This window comes from Magnolia sinica, chromosome 11 (assembly GCF_029962835.1).
Source record: "Magnolia sinica isolate HGM2019 chromosome 11, MsV1, whole genome shotgun sequence".
NCBI lineage: Eukaryota > Viridiplantae > Streptophyta > Magnoliopsida > Magnoliales > Magnoliaceae > Magnolia > Magnolia sinica.
This window is the reverse complement of record NC_080583.1, coordinates 72,273,759-72,295,509: the sequence shown is the minus strand read 5'-3', so window position 1 is coordinate 72,295,509 and position 21,751 is coordinate 72,273,759. Positions and strand designations below refer to the sequence as shown.

Genomic DNA, 21,751 nt, shown 5'->3' with positions numbered 1-21,751 from the left:
GCATCACTGTTTGGGGGAAACATTTGGAAAATGATGGTTTTTTTTCAACGGAACTTCAGGAGATGTTAAACGACACATGATTACACACCTAGAACTCAAAACATCACGAAAACACAGGTATGCATGGTAAGTTTCCTTTGTATAGGGTCTTAAACTATTCGCTGTCTAATAGAAGTGATGCAATTTATTCAAAATGAATTCATATCATTCAATAAATCATACAATACTAGTACCAAAACACAATTAATAGATCCAAAGGTCAGAAAAGAAGCAAAGGCACGTCTCATAATTTTTCAAAAATTTCAGTTTTAATAGTAATTTTTCAAAAATTTTAAAATAAATATCTATTAATATTTATTTAATTTACTAATATAAGTTACACATTTACACTAACTCACTAATAGATCAACTACACTCGGCAAAAATGTAAAAAAAATAATTTTTTAATTTTTATTAAAATATGTTTTTATTTTTGAAATTTTCATCATCCTACACTTACAGATCAATACATTTTAAAAATGAATTTTTAATTATTTTCTCTATTTTGGTTAAAAATGTTTTTCAAAAATGACAAAACTGTCTCCAGTATGTAGATTGGCCTACAATTAGTGTTCAATGACTTTTTTGGTATAATACTTCCAATTTAAATGGGTGAAAATGGAAGATCCTGGGATTTTCCCCAATTCCTTGATTTTCTTCAAAATTGAAAATCAGAACTACAAATCCGTGATTTTGCATACAAATCTTGTGTAGTCATGGCTCAGTAAGCTACTTTTACCGATTATTAGCGAAAAATTGAAGTTAAAATGAAGAAAATTGCAAATCCTTACCGAATGGGTTTCCAGTCCATTGTAGCTTTTTGATCTTGATTTCCCCACCCTAAATGTGTTTCTTGTTCCAAGCAACTTGAAAGGTGTTGCCTAAACGCAATTTAGAATAAATACCCTCAAAGAAATCCCAAAGAAATTGCTTTCCATTTTATAGTTTTTTGTTTTTGTTTTTGATTTTTCTAAACATGACAATGCTGACCCAGTATTCATCAATGCATATCAATGGTATCAATGACACCAAGGAACTGTATAAAGTGGCTAAGGACGATATAGGGTGAAATGTTATCGATGCTGCGATATATCACACCATATAGGGGAGTTTTGTAACTCCTTGGATGTTTCATATCCTGTGTGATACCGCTAATATTGGCTAATATCGCTGATATATCAACCGATATTATCCAGACTTTGGTCGATGATTCTAAATATTGTGAAAATGGATGGGCACAACTGAACTTCATAGGGCAACATATTTTGCACGGATTCACATTGTGTAATAATGTATCATCATCATCATCAACAACAATAATCCATGTGTACAAATATAATGTATTTCATGAGGTACAATGATCCTTTTAGCTCCAATCATTTTTTTTTCTTCCAAAAGTTAATGATAATTTATTAAAGGGAGACCCAATACAAGAGGGAAAGATCACAATCAGCTAAGGACTCAATACATTAGGCCCATCCCAGCACATCCAACTTGGCATTTCTAAACATTTCCAAGGTATTCCATAACGGTAACGGTGGTCATAATGGCCACCGCCATTACCATTACGATTTCCATAACAGTAATGGTGGTCGTTATGGCTCCTTAACGGCCATTATGGATTATTATTATTATTATTATTTTTTTGAAAAAAAACCTATTTTGCCCCCCATAACAGACCGTTACGGGGCCGTTATGGCTGTTATTGGACCATTATGAGTTAATTTTTCCGTAACAGCTGTAACAGTTACTATTGTTACCATTATGTAATGGCCATTACATAACCGTTTTGGAATACCTTGCTTCCAACACCGACCTACTCAGGTTGTAGAAACATTGATTATTCCTTTTACCCCACAAAGTCCAAATACCCATGGGGAGAGCAAACCTCTAAATCACCTTTCCTTTTCTCCCTACACCTTCTCCCTGCCATGCTAGAAAGAAGCCTTCAGTGGCTTCTGGCATCACCCACTCCATTATAGTGCTTGTGAAGTACCTTACCTACAATCCACTATCGAAAGGCAATGCACAAAAAGGTGGTCAACTGATTCTTCATATCACGTGCATGCATACACATGTAATGTACATTTACCCTTTTTTTTTTTTTTTTTTTGTCACATTAGAATAGTGGTTGCATCTAAATTCATTGGCTTACTTTGAATAGAGGCATGCATGCATGCATACACACATACACACATAATGTACATCTCTACATATTTGAATTTGATGAGACACTGTTGTTGTTTTCCATGTTGATGTTTGCTACTAAATCGTTGAACTTTGTAATGGCTGCATTTGATCACGTATACATCGTGCTGTCTACAAACTCAACTGCTCTGCATTGATACCTTTACGTAGTACAGACATCCACGCATATTTGAATTTCGTGACTCTCTTTATTTGCATTGGGACTTTGTATAGGTTGTGTTTGATACATGCTTGCATGCATATGTTTGTTTGTTGGAATGATCTGCTGCTAAGCTTTATATCATTTTTTATAGTTGCAATTTTGTGATGTTTCATGGAAGATTTTGTCTTGAAGTTATTTATTTTTATGATTTTTATGAATCATCTTTTCTTTTTGTCCCTCTTTGACCTAGAAGTTCAAACAATGATTTGGAGCTCGCACAGAAAATAGTTCATCAGTGGGAAGAAGGTATGATAACATCTCTCTCCCCCCTTCTCTCTCTCTCTCTATATATATATTACTATTAGGGAAATGTCCTATTCATTGGGGCACCCAAGGGGGAAGACACCATGTAGTAGCGATTGCAAAATCCAGAGATATTTGTACAGTGGGCCTCACCAGGTATGTTTAATGGTCCAGAAGCCAAGCCTGTCTGCTCATTGGTGGACATCCAATGGACAGTTAACACAGTAGTAGAAAACAGAGACATGTTCAATGAAACAGATTCATTAATTAGAGTGTCAGGATCATCTAATCATTTTTCCTGGGAATATACCCTGTCTACGATAGGTCGTGCTATTTGGATGGTTTGAATTTAGTTTAGATATATGTATGCAGCATGTCTAGTGGCAGAGTGCATGCATGTGGCTTTGTGCTCTGCTACATGTTAAACTTCTCCGATTTAGACCGCGTGTTTCGTGAGAATTTTTTTTTTCCTCTACTCCATACAATGGGACCATCCATATCTAAATCTGTGCACACAGTCATGTCACACATGGCCGATTGTGCCCCAATCTAACCACCCAAATCATTGGCTCCACCTTACATGGCCATGTACCTAAAAGCATATTGGTTAAATGATAGTTTGCAAATGGGCCTGGTCAGCACGGGATCGCCAGTGTCAACTGGCTCTGTTGGTCATTGGGTGTCTGGGTTGGGAAAACCAGGTCTGTCCAAGGTTAGGTAAGTACCTGAGCATCAGATGTCTCAATATGGGAGTGCCACATGGTATATGAATACAACTTGGGTCAAGTTTGTTACCTCAACAGTTAAGGCCCGCTTCAGTTGCATCGTCACAGATGTACCTGGGTAAACAACTAGGCATCAGATGTACCTGGCATCATATGTCTGAATACTGTATTACTGGATTCTAAATGAATACAACTTGGGAATTTGACGAGTAGCTTTATTAGAGAAGATAAAAAAGACAAACAAGCCCCAAAACAACATTGTGATGAAACAACTAGAATAAAATACACATGGTGTCAACTTTCTAACCTCAACAGGTGTAATGCTCCGTCACTTCGGTGCCCTTGTGAGCACATATGCGCGGCTTCCTATGTAAACCCATAACCCGATACTATTTGAACTATACATCTATGGTACCTCCTTCAGGTCGCCCAACATTTCCAACGGGACCCAAACTGAGCGCACAAGTACGCATTTGAGAGAACGGAACCCTGAGAACTCAAAACCTTTGTTGGTGCGACCGTGCCATCACTATGAATCCAACGGTACCCCTCGTGTGTCGAGGCGAGCACTCAAACCCGAATTACTGCGTAAAGAATGATTGTCGTTCATGTGCGTAATGAGCTCCACAACCCTTAAATAGTGTCACAAATTCTACATTAAAAAAAATAATCCATGAGCTTATTAAGCCTCCTAATCAATCTTTAATTGTGCCATAAAATGACTATAAACTAGATTAACCCATCATTTTTAGCTTTTAATAAATGTAAGAGATATTTTTCATAAAAGTCAAATGCATTTGCATGAATTAAGGAGAGAGTGCCACCTCATTTATTGTAGAAAATGGTTAAGTTTTGATTAATCATACTTAATGAACATAAGCAATGTATTAAGTTTATTTAGCCTAATAAAGAAGTGTAATACCCAACATAGCATATATGTACATACAATTGATCATATGCTTTATATTTTTCCAACCACTAGGAAGGTTGGGTTTATCTTTCAAATTAGAACCCTGCAATGATCACGTATACAACCCGAATACTCGATGAAATTTGAAATAGTGCCTAGAGAGTACATCCCTCATAAGTCATAACGTGACCGCAAATACCCGAAACTCATAACATGATGACCGTTTCGACGGGACGAATTCGACGGTATCTTCGACGCACGGACACGCGACCTTGAACGCAAAATATGGCGTGAAGAACTAACACCTTCACATATACAAATATCTATGGAAATATGTATGAATGGCACCGTCATGAGATATGGATGATTTCATGCTTGGAACCATTCTATTATGATTAATTTAAGCTAAAGATAAACTTAAGTTTTATGATAATGTACCCCATGTCTCATTAAAGCTACTTTATTAATAAGGCTAATGAGGTGGGGAACTTTATTAATTAAAAGTCAAGACTCTTCCTTGATATAAGGAGAGTCATGACACTTAACACATTTTAATTACGTTAATACTTACTATAAAGACTACATGGAGCATACATAAGGGATGTAAAACTAGCTTAACTAATCACTAATAAAGAGAAGCTTGTAAAAGTCAATGGTTTTTCATGATTTAAGGAGACTATGCCACCTCACTAAGTTCTAGAATTTCTTAATTGCATCTAGAAGGTTATTATGACATTCTAATCAAACTCTAAAACAAGATATATAAAGCTAATACTTGAATTAATAAAGCAAGTGTGGTGTGTCCTACATGCGGGCAAGTAAGGTAAATATGACATGAAGAAATCATGCATGGCGAAATACATGTAATATGTAAGGTACGATGCCGATACTCATTTACTGCAATATAATGCATATGCATCGGGATCATGATATGAATCAATGCTCAAACATCACCATGTCATGCTATCACGTATCTGTTACCAGTGTTTTAAATATTGACGATATCAGCCGATATATCCTACGATATATCTTGTATCCCACCTGTGCGATACGAAACGCACAGGTAGTGTCGATATGTCCCACTTATTCGATCCAATGAGCATTTTCAATTTTTTATCCATGTTTTTGCTGTAAATCACGTTAAACCAGTGCCAAATGGTTACAAATCTATGATTCTTTATGTTTTCCATGAAAAATCATTGAAACTTTGATTTTGAGATTTGAGGGAGATGGGTTTAGCTGCGGAAAATTGAGAAAAATATAAATTTCTCAGTTTCTCTCAAATCAGTTGCAATTTTTGTATCCAAACACAAAATTAAACATGCATGTAACCTCTTCTAGTGATTCTTCTTTTGCTTTTGAATGTATTGCTTTCGTTTCCATACATGGCTTCTTACATTTATAAATTATATGAATAGACTTAGAATATACTGCATAAGTTCAGTTGGAAAGCGCATATATTAGGACCCCATATAAAGGAAACCCCTATTGTGTGCACTTTTAATTTTTTTTTAATTTTTTTTAATTTTTTTTGTAATGTTTTGATTTCTTTGTGTATTGATGTCTTTTTCAATTATCCCTAAAGTTTCAATAAAAAATTCGACTAATTTTCCAATGTTCCCATGTTTCCCAACATCAACGATAAATTATGCGATACAACCGATATTATATCCCATGCGATAACCGATATGTATCCATATCCCAAGGGTGCGATACATTACACGATTACAATATTTAAAGCATTGTCTGTTACCACAGGTAGAACCGTATCACACAAGTCCGTAGCCATATTATCAACATCGTGTTGTCATGCCCTATCATGACAATTGTATAATATCGGGAAACGCTGTGATTAATGCCCATGCACAAGACACCGACAATAATCTCGCATGCCCGCCCTACGATGGTGTCGTAGGACTTCTACTCGTCACGTCAGTAGCGGACCTCATTCGTGCTTTTCCTCGCCGGCGGGTTAGACTGGTCCTTGTTCGCACCTCAACCCTTAAGCATGTTGGACCCACCTCTTCTCAACCAAGCCTCGTTAGTGGTAGTTAAATCCATGACCCATGTGTCTACTCGGCCCGACAGTGAGGCATCCCTAGGTACCATCGGGGTTTAGGGACTTTCGACCCAAGGGTCGCTGCACATCATCCCCTACCATTTCCACATTTCCAGTGTCCCGTCCCTTTTAAAGGATAATCCATGTCATCACTTTAGATTCACATTTCATTACCAAAATCCAATTCATGTTATATGGCACAACTGTGGTATTACCATCATCATATATGTCATGATCTTGCATGAATTCAACCAATTATGCAAGTCATTGATCTAAATGCATGTAGTATGCATGTAATGTCATGAGTCTAGGGTTTGCTTAGCTCTTAGGCTAGGAAATCCATATGTAATCATCATGTGCTACTATCGGCTATATCAATTCTAGGTCATTTGTCCCCACTGCAAAGAACATATTTTATGCGTAGATGAAGGTATTATGGTGCACATGAAGATACTATCATTCCATGATGCATGAGTATAATCAACATCACTATATTCAAGGCATCATATCGCATACCTCTACTAATCCATAATCATCAACACTATTACCATCATTCAGGATTATCACAATCAATGCACTATTTGCATTCACAATCACATTTCATTCATTGCAAGACATATATTTCGTTAGCTGCTTTGGCCCAACATGGTTTTCACTATTGGCCCCACAAGGCTTTACTTTAAGTGGGCCTTATGGATAATGGGTTCACTACTCTAATATCTAAGTGGCTCATTAGTGGAGTCTACAAATCACCTGAGTCTTCAATTAAGCGGGCCCAACACTCGGCCTAACACCTATCTCAAGTTGGCCCGGTCCAAACCGAATTTGTTTAATAGTTTTAGGTCCACCAGGCTTTGGATCTATTTTATTATCAGGATTGGGCCCTTTTCATGGGCCAACAAAGTGGATGGTCATCACGACATATATTAAATTGGTCTTTACATGATAGACGGTGTTGATACAACTAATATAATCTAATGGGCTCCACTTCCAACTGGGTTGCAATAGGTTGGATTGCAAATAAACATCACAGTGAGTCTACAATAGTTTAGACAACACAAGTAACACTCCTCTGCTACAATGGATCCTAAGATTAACGGTTTGGATATACCATATATGCATCAAAGTTTGCTGTGGTTGGACGGTGTGGGTATAACTCGTATAATATGATGGTTCCCACTTCCACGTGGTCCCGCCAACAAATGGGTCTGCACATAAACATGGTGTGTCCACAACAAGTGGATGACATCGGTAACTCACATACATGAAGGTGGATCAAGTATGACTAGTATAGATGTACAAGGCACATGTCAAGGTTAGGTCTACAGTGGGTTCCACGATCGGTACTATTTGGTTGGCGAAACGATTGAACGGCGTGGATAAAACACGTACATTGCGGTGAGCTCTAAATGGACATCGTGTATATGACTACATACATGAAGATAGGGTTTACAGTGGGCCCTAGGGAGGTGGTCATTCAATCATAAACGTTTCTTGTTGTGTGGTTCACATGAGATTTGGATTTGTTACAATTTGGGAGGATGATGCACCTAATGAGTGAAATGGATAGAGCCCATACACTACCATGTTTCGTCGAGGGCCCCGCTTGATGGATGGCGAGGATAAATGCCTCATGTGGGCCCATAGGAAATTCTCAATGGTAAGTGTTCAATCTCCACCGTTTCGTGTGGTATGGCCTGCCTATGGTTACCCCCTTTTTTTCCTTACCTCTCAAAATGATATGGTGATTAAGAGGGATCGCCAGGATAGAAAAAATGCAACATGATAGGCCTAGAAGAGTTTTTCAACAGTAAACGTTCAATTCCCACTGTTTCGCATGGTGCTACCCACCTGAAATTTGGATCAACTTCATCTATTTTATTTCCTCTTTTTTTAGGACCATGCCCTAACATGATCTGGCTAATGGATGACCGGAGTGAATAGGTAACACATACACCAAAGTAGGTCTTGGGAAGTTTTTTCTTAACAATGACGGTTCAATCAACCCTATTTCTTATAGTACATTCCACTTAAGATTTGAATCTATTTCATCATCCTTTTCTTTAAGGAGGCCCTCACACAATGGATGGATCCCATACATGACTAGGTGGGGCCCTCCACTAGGTTAGGTGGCAAACAACCTAAACGATGGCCCTTGGAAAGTTTACAACGGCGGGTGCTCAATCAGAACTATTTTCTATAGTATGGCCCACCTGAGATTTGAATCTATTCATCTTTTGGGTCCAAAGCCTAAAATGATATGTAAAGACAGGTGGATGGTGTGGATCATAGCCCACATCAAGGCGGGGTCCACAGTGGGCCCCACAACCCACCAAGACAACAAAAAAGAAGGGATGCCCATACCTTTGGACGTCCTTTCCACCTTATATTATATATATTTTTATATTATTTTTTTAATGGAGGAATTGGATGGTAGGTAAATGTTATGATGGGCTTTAGGGAGTTTTCAATGGTGAGTGTTCAATCCCATTGTGTGGTGCATCCGGAGTTTGGGTGTGGCCCAATTTTCGGCCCATGTTCTAAAATGATCTGTTAAAGTGGATAGACGGCTTAGATGGGACACATACATCACGGTGGACCTTAGAAAGGTTTTTAATGGTAGAACGTTCATCACCACCATTTCTTATGCAGTGGTTCATTTGAAATTTAAATCTGCCTTATTTTTGAGTCCATGGCCTAAAGGTCTCGGCGAATTGATGGGTGGTGTAGATTGCCCACAACATCAAGGTGGGGTCCATGGCGGGCCCCACAGCCTATACACGTGAGGGGTAGGGAGTGGACGCCCCTCTCTCTATCCTTCTCTTTCTTCATGTATTGTTTTCTTTCTTTTTATTTTTATTCTTTATTATTATTATTATTATTATTAATTTTTTTTTTTTTTTTTTTGTGTTTAGCTGGTGGTAAACCCACATTATAAAGAGTCCCTCTAGAAATTTTCAATCGTTAGCATTCAACCCTTACTGTTCCTTGTGTTCGGCCCGCCTGCGTTCTAGATCAGCTTGATCTTCGATGTGGCCCACCTAAAATGAAGGTGACACATAAGATGGACGGACTGGATCAGACGTATAGACGAGGGTCTTAGAAAGTTTCAACGGTGGATGTCCCTATCCGGGAAAATAGATGGACAGTCTGTGTGTGTAGTGTGCCAATCATGGTGACCCCTATGAAGTTTTCAATGGCAGGCTCCCAGACCCTGCTGTAACAGTGGGCTTGGGAGATTAAATGGCAAATAAACATTGCAGTGGGTCTCACCTGTTGGTGGGCCCAGATAGGTGGCAATGACAGGTGCCATGCTTCTGCCCAACAGATGAACTGTGTGGATATATAATTGTACATCAAGTGGGTCCCACACGCTGTCTCTTTGTGATACTATTATTATTATTATTATTATTGGAGTGATCTGTGTAATCTCAGTTTATGGCAAATGAATATTACAGTTGGCTCTGTCAAGTTTCAACGGTAGAGTTCAATCAACACGGTTTCGCATGGTATGGTTCATTTGAACCTCGGATCGGCTCCGTTTTTGGGCTCATGCACTAAAATGATCTGTTAAAATGTATGGACATGGTAGATCACAGCGAATTCTATTGTCTTACGTGGTGGGACTCACTTAGAAATTGGATTTGCTTCAATCTTAGGCTCATGTCCTGTCTGTGAAAGAAAAATGGACAGACTGCATGGATACAAATCTCATACAGGAGGTGGGACCTTGGAACAGTTTTAACGGTAAAAATGGTATACCACATTGGGTCCCACCCAGCTGGTTGGCCCCTGGATAAGCAGTAAATAAAGTTACAGAGGTCTTTCAGAAAAATTACGACGGTGAGGTTTCTGACTGTCCAAACAAGCGGACCATATAAATACAACACATGCCTATGGTGGGCCATTGCCTTGTCTGTTTTGGAGACTCAGATGGACAGGTTGGTACTACTATACATACAACAAGGTGGGTCCACAACGGACCCTACAAAAAAACTGCGCAATTTGGATTCAATGAACACAATGTAGTGGGCCCACTGTGGGTCCCACGCTTACTGAATCAACCTGAATTTTGTGTGGCCCTTTCATTTAGGTCATTATGATCTTACCAATAGGTTGGATGGCCATAACACTGTAGTGGGGCCCACAGTGATCCCAGATCAAACTAATAATTGTATTTATTCTATTATCCAAACTTTTGGGCTTCATGAACGTTCGGATGGCCCATGATCCCCACCGTGGGGTCCAGCTTCACAGGTCCCACACCTACATCATTAGGAGGGAAGCAATCAAATAAAAGAATAAAGGAAAGGAAGTGAGGTGGGTGTGCACTCACCTTGTTAGAGGATTGAACCTACATTAGATGGTTGGATGGCCTTGATTGTAAGGGGTGTTTTAGCTTGGAATTAAGGGATTAATTGGGGTTAATTAGAGGGTGATTTAAGGGCTTAAAAAGGGGCTGGAAAATGATTAATGGAGGTAGGAAGTTTGGGCACTGAGTGCCCAAAAATTCAACCAAGCCCCCTTTATATAGACATACACTAATTAACTTTGATTAACCCTACAATCTATGAGGTGGATGGCTCTCCTTGATTCATGGGTGATTGTCTTATGATAATCACCTAATTAGAGACTCTTTTGCTCACCATTATTGGCTCGCATACCATTTTTAGAAATATCATGGCCATGTGGATACATCTCCTTGTTTTAATGGATCGTGTTGTTGACTACACCACGCTTGCTTTATTAATTCAAGTATTAACTTTATATATCTTGTTTCAGATCTTGATTAGAAGGTCTTAATAACTTTTTAAACGCAATTAAGAAATTCTAGAACTTAGTGAGGTGACATAGTCTCCTTAAATCATGGAAAACCTTTGACTTTTAAGAACTTCTTTTTATTAGTGATTAGTTAAGCTAGTTTTATCCCCCTTAAGTATGCTCCACGTAGTTTTATAGTGGGTATTAACTTAATTAAAATGTGCTAGCTGTCATTGGTCTCTTTAAATCAAGGAAGAGCCTTGACTTTTAATTAATAAAGTTCCCCACCTCATTAACCTTATTAATAAAGTAGCTTTAATGAGACATGAGGTACATTATAATAAAACTTAAGTTTATCTTTAGCTTAAATTAATCATTATAGAATGGTTCTAAACATAAACTCATCCTTATCTCATGATGGTGTCATTCATACACATTTCCATGTACATTTGCACATGGGAACGTGTTAGTTCTTCATGCCATATTCTGCATTCAAGGTCACGTGTCCGTGCGTGGGAGATACGGTTGAATTCATCTCGTCGGAACGGTCGTCATGTTATGAGTTTTGGGTATTTGCAGTCACGTTATGAGGGATGTACTCTCTAGGCACTATTTCAAATTTCATCGGGTATTCGGGTTGTGTACGTGATCATTGCAAGGTTCTAATTTAAAAGATAAACCCAACCTTCCTACTGGTTGGGAAAATATAAAACATATGATCAATTGTATGTACCTATAAGCTGTGTCAGGTAGTACACTTCTTTATTAGGGTAAATAAACTTAATACATTGCTTATGGTCATTAAGTATGGTTAATCAAAACTTAACCATTTTTTACAATAAATGAGGTGACACTCTCTCCTTAATTCATGCGAATGCATTTGACTTTTATGAAAAACATCCCTTACATTTATTAAAAGCTAATAATGATGGGTTAATCTAGTTTATAGTCATCTTATGGCACAATTAAAGCTTGATTAAGAGGCTTAATGAGCTGATTTTTTTAAATTTTTTATTTATTTATTTTAAAAAGAAAAAAGTAGAATTTGTGACTCTATTTAAGGGTTTTGGAGCTCCTTGTGCACATGAACGACAACCGTTCTTTATGCAGTGATTTAGGTTCGAGTGCTCGCCTCGGCGCACGAGGGGTACTGTTGGATTCGCAGCGATGGCACAGTCACACCAACATAGGTTTTGAGTTCTTAGTGTTCCGTTCTCTCCGATGCGTACTTGCGTGCTCAGTTTGGGTCCCGTCGGAAAAGTTGGACGACTTAAAGGAGGTACCGTAGGTGTATAGTTCAAGTAGTATTGGGTTACGGGTTTTACATAGGAAGCCACACATATGTGCTCGCAAGGGCACCGAAGTGACGGGGCATTACAACAGGTAAGGCCTGAGGACTGTAGGTTTTAAGCTCATGGCTTCAGTTGCAATATCAGTGTTGTAATTTTGAGGTTAGTGGTGCTATTGGGTTGGGCAGGGCAGGGCTTGGCTGGGCTGAGAGTTGTCAAGGCTAGTTTGGAACTGCCGAGGCATGGGATGGGTCTGACCTGTGATCCAAGTACGTATTGCCGTATTGGTCTCCTGGCAATGCTAAATATATTGGTTGGCTTTTCTCTCGATCCTTTAGGCAAAGCCAAGGCCCATGAAAATTTAGCTTGAGCTGTGCCAGCTGGCCTCTAGCTCAGACTAAACCTGGCCTGAAGTGGGATTGGCCTGGTCCCTGTCCCATTTGCAACTGTCGTTGAAGTCATTTATTCATCCACTAATAAGAAATGTGGATCATGTCTTGCTTAAATCTTGCAGTTTATGATTCAACTTGAATCGACATGCTTAAATCTTGCAGTTTATGATTCAACTTGAGTCCTATTCGATAAAAAAAATTACATCATGAACTGTAGTAAATGGTATAATGTTTGTGATCGTCAATGGCTTTTAAGTTATGGTTATTCTTGTGAATTGAAGGGGGACAAGATACAGTTGCAGATTATATTCTAGGACCACTGTCTTTCCATCGGTTGAATGTTTGGACTTCACTGTGACATAGATAAGTTACAAATGCTATACATTTACTAAAACATGATATGAAATATTTGAACAGTCAATTGGTTATATACATCCATCTTAGCATTAACTGTGTGTGCGTGTTCGTGCCTGTGTCCCTTTGTGTTTCCTTTTTATTTTTTATTTTATTTTGGGGTGGGTGGGTGGGTGGGCGGGCATGCATGCTTTCTTCTTCGCGGTGTGTGGTGTGGTGCATGCGTGGAAACACATCTAGACTAGTATCTAATACTACAATCATTATATGCAAAAAATATGATACTATCAGTGTTATCTTCACAGCCTTGTTGTAGTTTTTTGCAGCCAGCTTTGTGAATCCTTTTTTGCCGGTCAATCCTATCTAAGGCTCTATCCTCAATACGTGAGGAAACCTTCATACATATTATGATGCTTTTGTAAAGAAAAAAGCAAATGGATGGGAAAAAACAAGAATATAATATATAGTGAAATGTAGACTCAAAAATATCTATGTAATGAAGGAACAGTGTGGACAGAAAGGGTAAAGACTTTTGAACATGAACATACAGAAGGGTAAAGACTCATGAACACTCAAAGGTGTTCTTAAAATCCCTCTTTGGTGAAGGAGTTAACAATCCCATTTGCCTCTCTTGTTGTATGGCTGAAAACAATCTGTTCTCATTGCATGCTAATAAATCTTATCAATCATCAAAGTTTGTGTCTAGAGCCCATACCTTTGAGAGTCCAACTAATCGAGCAAATTGCTGCCATGATGTGCAAAAATCTTTATTTCTCTGACAAAGATGTTATGTGCTTCTTACGTGTTTTTATTTTTATTTATTTATCTTTTGAAAGGTTCAGAAGTTATGATCAATGAGACTTGGGAAGATCACTTTGTCCTCACCCTGATCACTAATCATGTTACCTTCTATGATAAGATGATCTAACATGGAATTGCTGAATCTTAACTTCATTTAGGAAAGCTTTTGCCTCTACTTCTTTGGAGTCTTTAATGCTCCGGAGATTTGAAAGATCACTTTAATCTCATGCTGATTGCCTCTAGTGATGGCATCGATATTTAACACCCTGGATCATACATGAGCTCCGTCAAAATTGATTTTATTGTAATCGTCCAGAGACTTCTTCCATCTCTCAAAAGATTTTGAACCCCAAACATCGCTTTGAATGAAGTCTAATACCTCAGAATTTTGCCCTAGTGGTAACGCCTATTTTTAATTCTTTCATCAATTATCTTGTCAAAAATGATTTCATCTATGAGGGAAGGATCTCTATGCAATTCCCTTCTAAATTTTGCTGAAAAAGCAAAGGGAATGATCCTCCAAAAAAGACAATTGTAATATTGTGATGAGCCACTGCCCACCCTCCTACCAACTGTGCCATTTTGTAAACAAGGCCTCTAAGATGCCAAAGAAATTTAGAAAATGATTCCAAGCCTCTTTCCCTACTTCTCATTGTATAGATAGACGATTCTTAGATTCCATCACAACTTTTTGTGAAGTTTCCTTCTTTATTTATTTTGCATCTACAAGTAAGAATTCATGTTTCTAGGAGGTTTTCACATTACAATATATTGCTTTTGCTACAGCCTCTATAGATGTACGTCAAGCATACAGACAATTTCTTGGGGCAATAGTAGAGTTGATTAATGGTGAAGTGGTATCAGAAGAATTTCAAGAAGTGGCAAAAATTGTTTATGATCTTTTCAGTGGTCTGGGAACAGATTACGATGGAAGTGAAAGTATTGCTGAGAGAAAGTACGTATTTGATATTGTCTTCTTCTATTACATGCATCTTTTGAGGTTGACTTTCTTTTGAAGGTTGCTGTGATCAGGGCCTCTTATAATTGGTGATATGAGTTTTATGTCAGGTTTATCTGATTAAGTGCCACGTTTACTACTGTGTCTCTGAAATTTTGTGAAGCTGCTGCATGTATGCTGCTTGTTATAGTTCTGTGTATTTGACTTCCTTCTTGTTAGGATAGATATTAAACATTTTATACTTGTGATATTTCTGGTTTCAAATGTTTTCATTTATGGTTTACTGCACTCTCAAATTTCACCACCACCACCGCTGCAGCCACCACCACAACCACCATCATCATCATCATTCCAACTACTAGAAGTCAGCTTTACGATTCTTGTTTTTCAAAAAATTCCAATCTAATGCCCTATTTTTCATAAGTGGAAAGGTCTTTATACCGCTTCTTACGACATCAACCCGAGTCCTTCGAGATCCTTCTCTACCCCTCCTTTCAGTCCCTTCAACCGTAATCAAAGTTCCTTCTTTAATGGGTCTATCCTTGATTTTCTTAGGACAGGGGCGAACCATCTGATTCGCTCTCCATCATTTTATCTCTAATTGGGACTCGTACCATGTTGTTTTGAATGGTCCAATTCTTTATTCTATCATTGCTTGTCTTCCCTCATATCCATGAACATCCTCCTCTTGGCAGCCTCATCTTTCTATTCATGTTGCCTCATAATTGCCAAGCACCCTTCTTCTATAGCATCGCTAGTCTAGTAGCTGCTATAATAAATTGTTGAAACTGCTTTTCTTTCAAAATATTTTAGTGTAATTGTTTCAGCCCTTCTTAAGTGATACTATAAGATCTAAATCCTAAAGGCAATTTGCCTATTTTTGAGATGCATAGGCAATCATAGGTGGGGTCTGCATGATTGGCATTCTAGATCGATAGTCAGACCTTTTCCAAATACAATCAATTAGAGTTGTCCATTTTATTTGCAATGATTGTACTTTCGAAGTGATTCTTGAGTATCATGGAAAAGTTGAAGGCAGACCCAAATGATGGATAGTCCAGATCTATGAATAGACTGTTTGCAGTACAATCATTAGAGCATCCATTCTGCTAGCCTTTTAAAAAAAAAAAAAAAAATTATTATAAAAGAAATGGGGACCAAGCCCATGATTCATTAAAAATGGAGGGATGTACACATTTGGCTATTCGGGTGGGCTCCACAAGAAAAATGGGCCACACCTATCATATTACCTAACTGACATGAAAGAAAGAAAAGGAATGCAAAAAGAGAGAAGAGGAAGAGGAGGCAACAACCCTCCCATAGAGGCCAAGATCCAGAAACAGCAATCGGTCCACTGCTAAGGGCAATCCACCCAAAGAATCAGAGGAAGAGCTGCCAAGGCGACCAAAACAAGGATGGCATGGACCCAAAGCTGCCCAAGCTCAGCAGCAGCTGAATCTGCCCGGGAGATGAACGGCATATTTGCAAAGCTGGCCTCCACATAACAACTACCCACAAGCCCATCAAAACCAGCAAGACATGGCCAAGGATTTTACCCAAGCTGGAAATCTACAAAAACTGAAACCAGCCAGCCCACAATAACAGAGGCAGAAGAAATGCTAGCAATCATGGAGGCAACCGAGAAACCCAGGGAAGACTGCTTGATATGGCACTAGCGACGAGGCCATGGGCCTGAAACTGGCAGAATCCGCCTCCAGCGCGACTCGAAGGCAGAGACTGCAAAGAAGCTGGTCATCCGATCCCAGTTTTGGGCCTGGAGAGCCTAATCTGGCCCAGGCCAGCACTATCCAGAAACATGGAGCCTCTAATGGATCTTGGGAGGTCAGCTGGCTGAAGGAAGACGGCGTTCGAAGCCCCCATGCTGGCCAGCTTGGCGAGCCCGTCGGCCACTGAGTTTCCTTCTGTAAGCGTATGAACGAAGCTGATGTTAAGGGCCTGGCATAACAACTTGATTGATCCCAAGTGATACCAAATGTTCCAAGAGGAGGCATTGATAGGATTGCTCATGGCGTCGACAATCACTCGGGAGTTTGACTCAGCTATGATTTGATTCAGGCCAGTGATTATGTGGTTAGAGTTGTTGGATTGAAGTAATCCTTTAGAGGTTCTGCTAATCAAAAGTAGGCCTCATGTTAGACAGTCTAGATTAATGATCAGAAAATTTCAAGTATAATCAATGATTTAATATTGACCTTCAATTCTCCTTGGTGTTGGTCAAATGGATAGGATCATTTAGTCAAAGTGATTTTTGAGAGGAATGGGCAACCTTAGTTGGGGGTACATGATGGATGATTGAGATCAATGACCGGATCTTTTCAAATATGATCAATTGGGAACTCCATTTCTCTTGCCACAAATTGAATCATTAGAGTTGTCCAATTGAACTGATTGTGGCTTGTGGAAAATATGGATGGTCCAAGGGAGGATTTATGCATCTGTGCCACTCATCCCTTAGATGGGGTCAGATGGTCCCACAAGCTGGCTGGCTAACCGAAGATCATGGCCATTCAAGGACTTTTATTAAAGATCTGATAAAGAGAATACCTTTCTAGAGATTCATTTTCCAAGGTTTCTTTCCTCCCCTTTATGACTGCATGCACACAAATGACTACTCAAGGGAATTGATTTCCATGGAAGTCATAACTTTTCATATTTTTGATTTCCTACTTCCTAGAACAGTTCCTTCTCAAAACTGGAAAAATCCTCCTGTAAAACTCAAACAAAACCACTGAAGAAGAAGCGGTACTGGGTGGAACTGTGAAGCAGACCCCAAATTACATGGAGAAGTCTAAGATGATGATAATGGAGGGAGCATAAGATTGTAATAGTTATTTATGAGTATTTCTATACTACTATTTTAGAATTTTTACATGCCGAAAATACCCTTGCACCTGTATGCACCTACACATACTCCTCAACCAACAGTGAATACTGTTAGAAATCAACAGTCCACAATCAACGTACATGTGTGGCCCATCTGATGAGTTGACCAGCCTGATTGTTAGGCTGGGGACAGACATGATGGGGCTCACTGGATGAATGGATTGGATGTTGCACATGCAACAATAAAAGGCATACTAATATGTAACTTACAATGTGGATATATTCACACGAGTAGATAGGTAAGGTTTGGAAGTTAGGCATTTCATTTTTACGTCCCCATAAAAAAAAGCTTATGGTACAAGTGTTGCAAGTGGGGCCCACCATTGTTTGTGGATGGCATTGGCATCTAACCTCTCCATTAGGGTTGCCCCACCGTTAATATTGGATGCCCTAAAAATAAGGCTTATCCAACTATAATGTGGACCACTAGTTAAATTTCAAGGCTTTTGGATGGTGGTCCATTGTTTTCTATGGTTAAGCCTACCATGTGGAATCTATTCCATCCAACCTGTGCATTATGTGAGGCCGACCATGATGATTGGATTCCTAAAAAACCAGGCATTCATAATCATCAGGTGGGCAACACCACAGAAATAATGGACAACCATCCAAAAACCTTAATTTTACATGGTGGCGCACATGATGGTTGGATGGGCCTGATTCATGGTAGAGCGACCCTGATGGCAGGTTGGACACCACCTACACAGATTTGTGGGCCCTTGGACAACACTAGTAGAATCAGCTTATTTTACAAGTACTTGGTAAAGGGACACGACCTCTACTGAATTGACTAAACTGCAGAACTTGTTGGAGTTGAGTTGTCTACAACACCTGTTTTACGCAGTGCGTAAAACACCCAGGCTCTATGGGGCCCATCATGTTGTCTATATAAAATCTACTCCATCCCAGGTGAGAAAGGTTGTCCATCAGGTGAGATATATTAATTTTTTTTTACGGGTGAGATAGATTGTCCATCAGGTGAGATAGATTATTTTCACCATACATAAAAAAAGGTCAGGCCTATAAAAAGGAATTCCTATGTGCCACAGTAATAGGAACAATGTAAAATTTCTCCTAAAACCTCTTAGTTCATGTGGTGTGGCTCACTTGATCTTCGAGTTGGCTGTTTTTTGTTTCTTCTCTTCACCCTGGTGAGTTACACCTGATTAACGGGTGTGATGAAGATGCACACCCTGGTGGCCCCACGCACAAACCTCTGATTGGCATCCCATCCCCATTGTTCTCCCTGCAGTGTGGCTCACCTGAATTGTGGATCTGGGTGATTTTTGTCCCTGGGGCCCAAAATCAAGGATAGAACCTGATGGACGGAGTGGATTTTACTTATACATTGTGGTGGGGCCAGAGCTTGGGTGTTTACAGGTGTTGTAGAGTATTCCAATCTTACTTATTGGTAACATGTTTAAATAAGTAGGAGTTATTTAATAATCCAGCTGCATATGACACTATGTGCAAACATTGAGAAATTGTACACGAGGCATATATTAACTCAAATTAAACTGAATAAATTGTCACACTTGCTGTTGCTAGGTCACAGCCCCAAAATCAGATTGGTCAAAAAATCCTAACCTCTGATTTGTCGACACGTTGTTTTGTTAAAAAAGGATCATTGGATGTTTTAATTTTTAACCATATGATAAACGTTCACCCACCGTATGGTCAGCTAATGAAACAATCCTAACTTTTATTCATGATACATCTAAAATAGGCCACCAATCTGGACAGTTCAATTTAAATTATGTGTATTCAGTGAAGGCAATTTCTATGTAGTCAACAAGTGTCTGTGTATCATCTATCTCACTGCTGGATACACACGCACAATGTTTTAAATATCAACGATATCGGCCAATATATCCCACAATATATCTTGTATCCCACCTGTGTGATACAAAACGTACGGTAGTGTGATATATCCCACATGTTCAATCTGGTGAGCATTTTCAAATTTCTATCTTTTTATTTTCTGTAAAATCCATGATTTTTCACGTTTTGCATGGAAAATCATGGATTGGGAGCTTCGATTTCGAGATTTGAAGGAGATGGGCCGAGTTGCGGAAAATTTAAAAAAAATAAAAAATTTCCAATTTCTCACAAATCGTTTGCAATATTTGTGTCCAAACATAAAATTAAACATGTATGTAACCTAATCTAGTGATTCCTTTTCTTGCTTTTGAATGTATTGCTTGTGTTTCCACACGTCTTCTTACATTTATAAATTATATGATAGACATTGAATATAGTTGCATAAATTCAGTTATACAATGCACAGATTAGGACCCCATACAAAGAAAACCTATTATGTGTACTTGTTTTTTATAATGTTTTGATTTATAAGTGTGTATTGATGTCTTTTTTAACAATCATTGAAGTTTCATTGAAAAATTCGACCAATTTCCCAATGTTTCCAGCAACAGCGATACATTGCATGATACAACCAATATATACCATGTGATAACTGATACGTATTCGTATCCCAAGGATGCGATACATAACACAATGCCGATATTTCGAACACTATATATATATATAATAAGAGGCTTGCTATGGTATACACACTATGCTGGATCCTCTACTACACTTGTAGAAAGTGGGATGCTTAAAAAATTACACCAATCCAAGAGATTACCGTGACACAGGCCTCTTTTGTCAGAAGTGAAAAAACATCTATACTGTATAAAGATGTGGGCCATCTTTAAAATCTTATTTTGAATAACTAATTGATGAAGAAGAGGGAGCCCATATTTGATATTTCCACTCCAACCATGAAAGGCTCAGACATATGAAAAATAGCTGGAGGGAAAAGTCTCTCTCATTAGTATTCTTAGGTGGGCACCACTTTATGTGTTTCTCGAAGAGTTAGCTTGTCTAATCATAATGTGTGCCATGTGTGTGCATATATTGAACGTGGATCTCTCATTTCCATATTCAAGTGCATGTTTAATCGGTGGCCTAACTTTTGGGCTACAACACTGGCACAGAGGCTACCACTGATGAATGGTCCATGCCTCACATATTTGGCAGTTTTTCTAATCTTGTACTTTTGTTTGCATGGATGGCTTGACACATAGTAGGGGCCTGAGAATTGCCTGGATGTTACACACTGCACATATGCATACCCAAACCTACAGATATCAAATATCCAACTTCTTGGCTTAATTATTAATGAACCAAATGCCTTGTGGTACCAAGAAAAGTAGGTGGTGCCCATGTCCAAGGTACATGCATTTTACTATTAAAAAAGTCACACATGGATATTTGTATGTGCTCCTATGTTTGGTCCTTGAAGTTTGGTGACACTGCAAGTTTTTTACTTTCATATTGTAATTACCATTCAAAAAATGTCTATTCAGGGTGGAATTGCAGAGGCTTCTTGGTTACTCTGTTTCAGATGCTAGTCTGCAGAAAGTTGCTTCACTAGCTCAAAGGCTTTCTGCTTTGCAGTCTAATGACCATGAAACTAAGCTTGCCATGGATAGGCCAGTTGATGGATATGTTGATAATTCAAGTGAATTTGGCACCAATCTTTCTTTCCGAGAACCGGCTCGGTTTCTTTTGGACATACCATTGGAAAATGGAGTATACCTGGCCGATGAAAACTATGAGACTTCTATCTCCAATGACCATGAATCTGCATATCACCACTCAGCTATTGACAAGGAAAATGTGAATTTGAGATGGTTAAAAAATGCATGCGACCTAATAGTCAGGAAAGGTGGCTCGCAGCTTTCTGGAGATGAATTAGCAATGGCTCTTTGTCGTGTGCTTGAATCAGACAAAGCAGGTGATGAGGTATTGTTGATCATCTCCTTAATTAACTATTTGCCATTTTTTTGTTGCTTGTGCATTCCAATGCAGACAAAGCTATATGAAGGAAAAGAATTTGCAATG

General features: G+C 38.8%; 1 protein-coding gene across 1 annotated transcript in view; it reads left to right on the top strand.

The window, feature by feature from the left end:
* LOC131219330 (DExH-box ATP-dependent RNA helicase DExH14) overlaps window positions 1-21,751 on the top strand; it is a 148,714-nt gene that overhangs the window by 1,226 nt on the left and 125,737 nt on the right. The window contains exons 2-4 of the mRNA XM_058214411.1: window positions 2,643-2,695; window positions 14,770-14,938; window positions 21,214-21,652. Of these exons, the coding sequence (XP_058070394.1) occupies window positions 2,643-2,695; window positions 14,770-14,938; window positions 21,214-21,652 (661 nt within the window). The remainder of the gene's footprint in view (window positions 1-2,642; window positions 2,696-14,769; window positions 14,939-21,213; window positions 21,653-21,751) is intronic.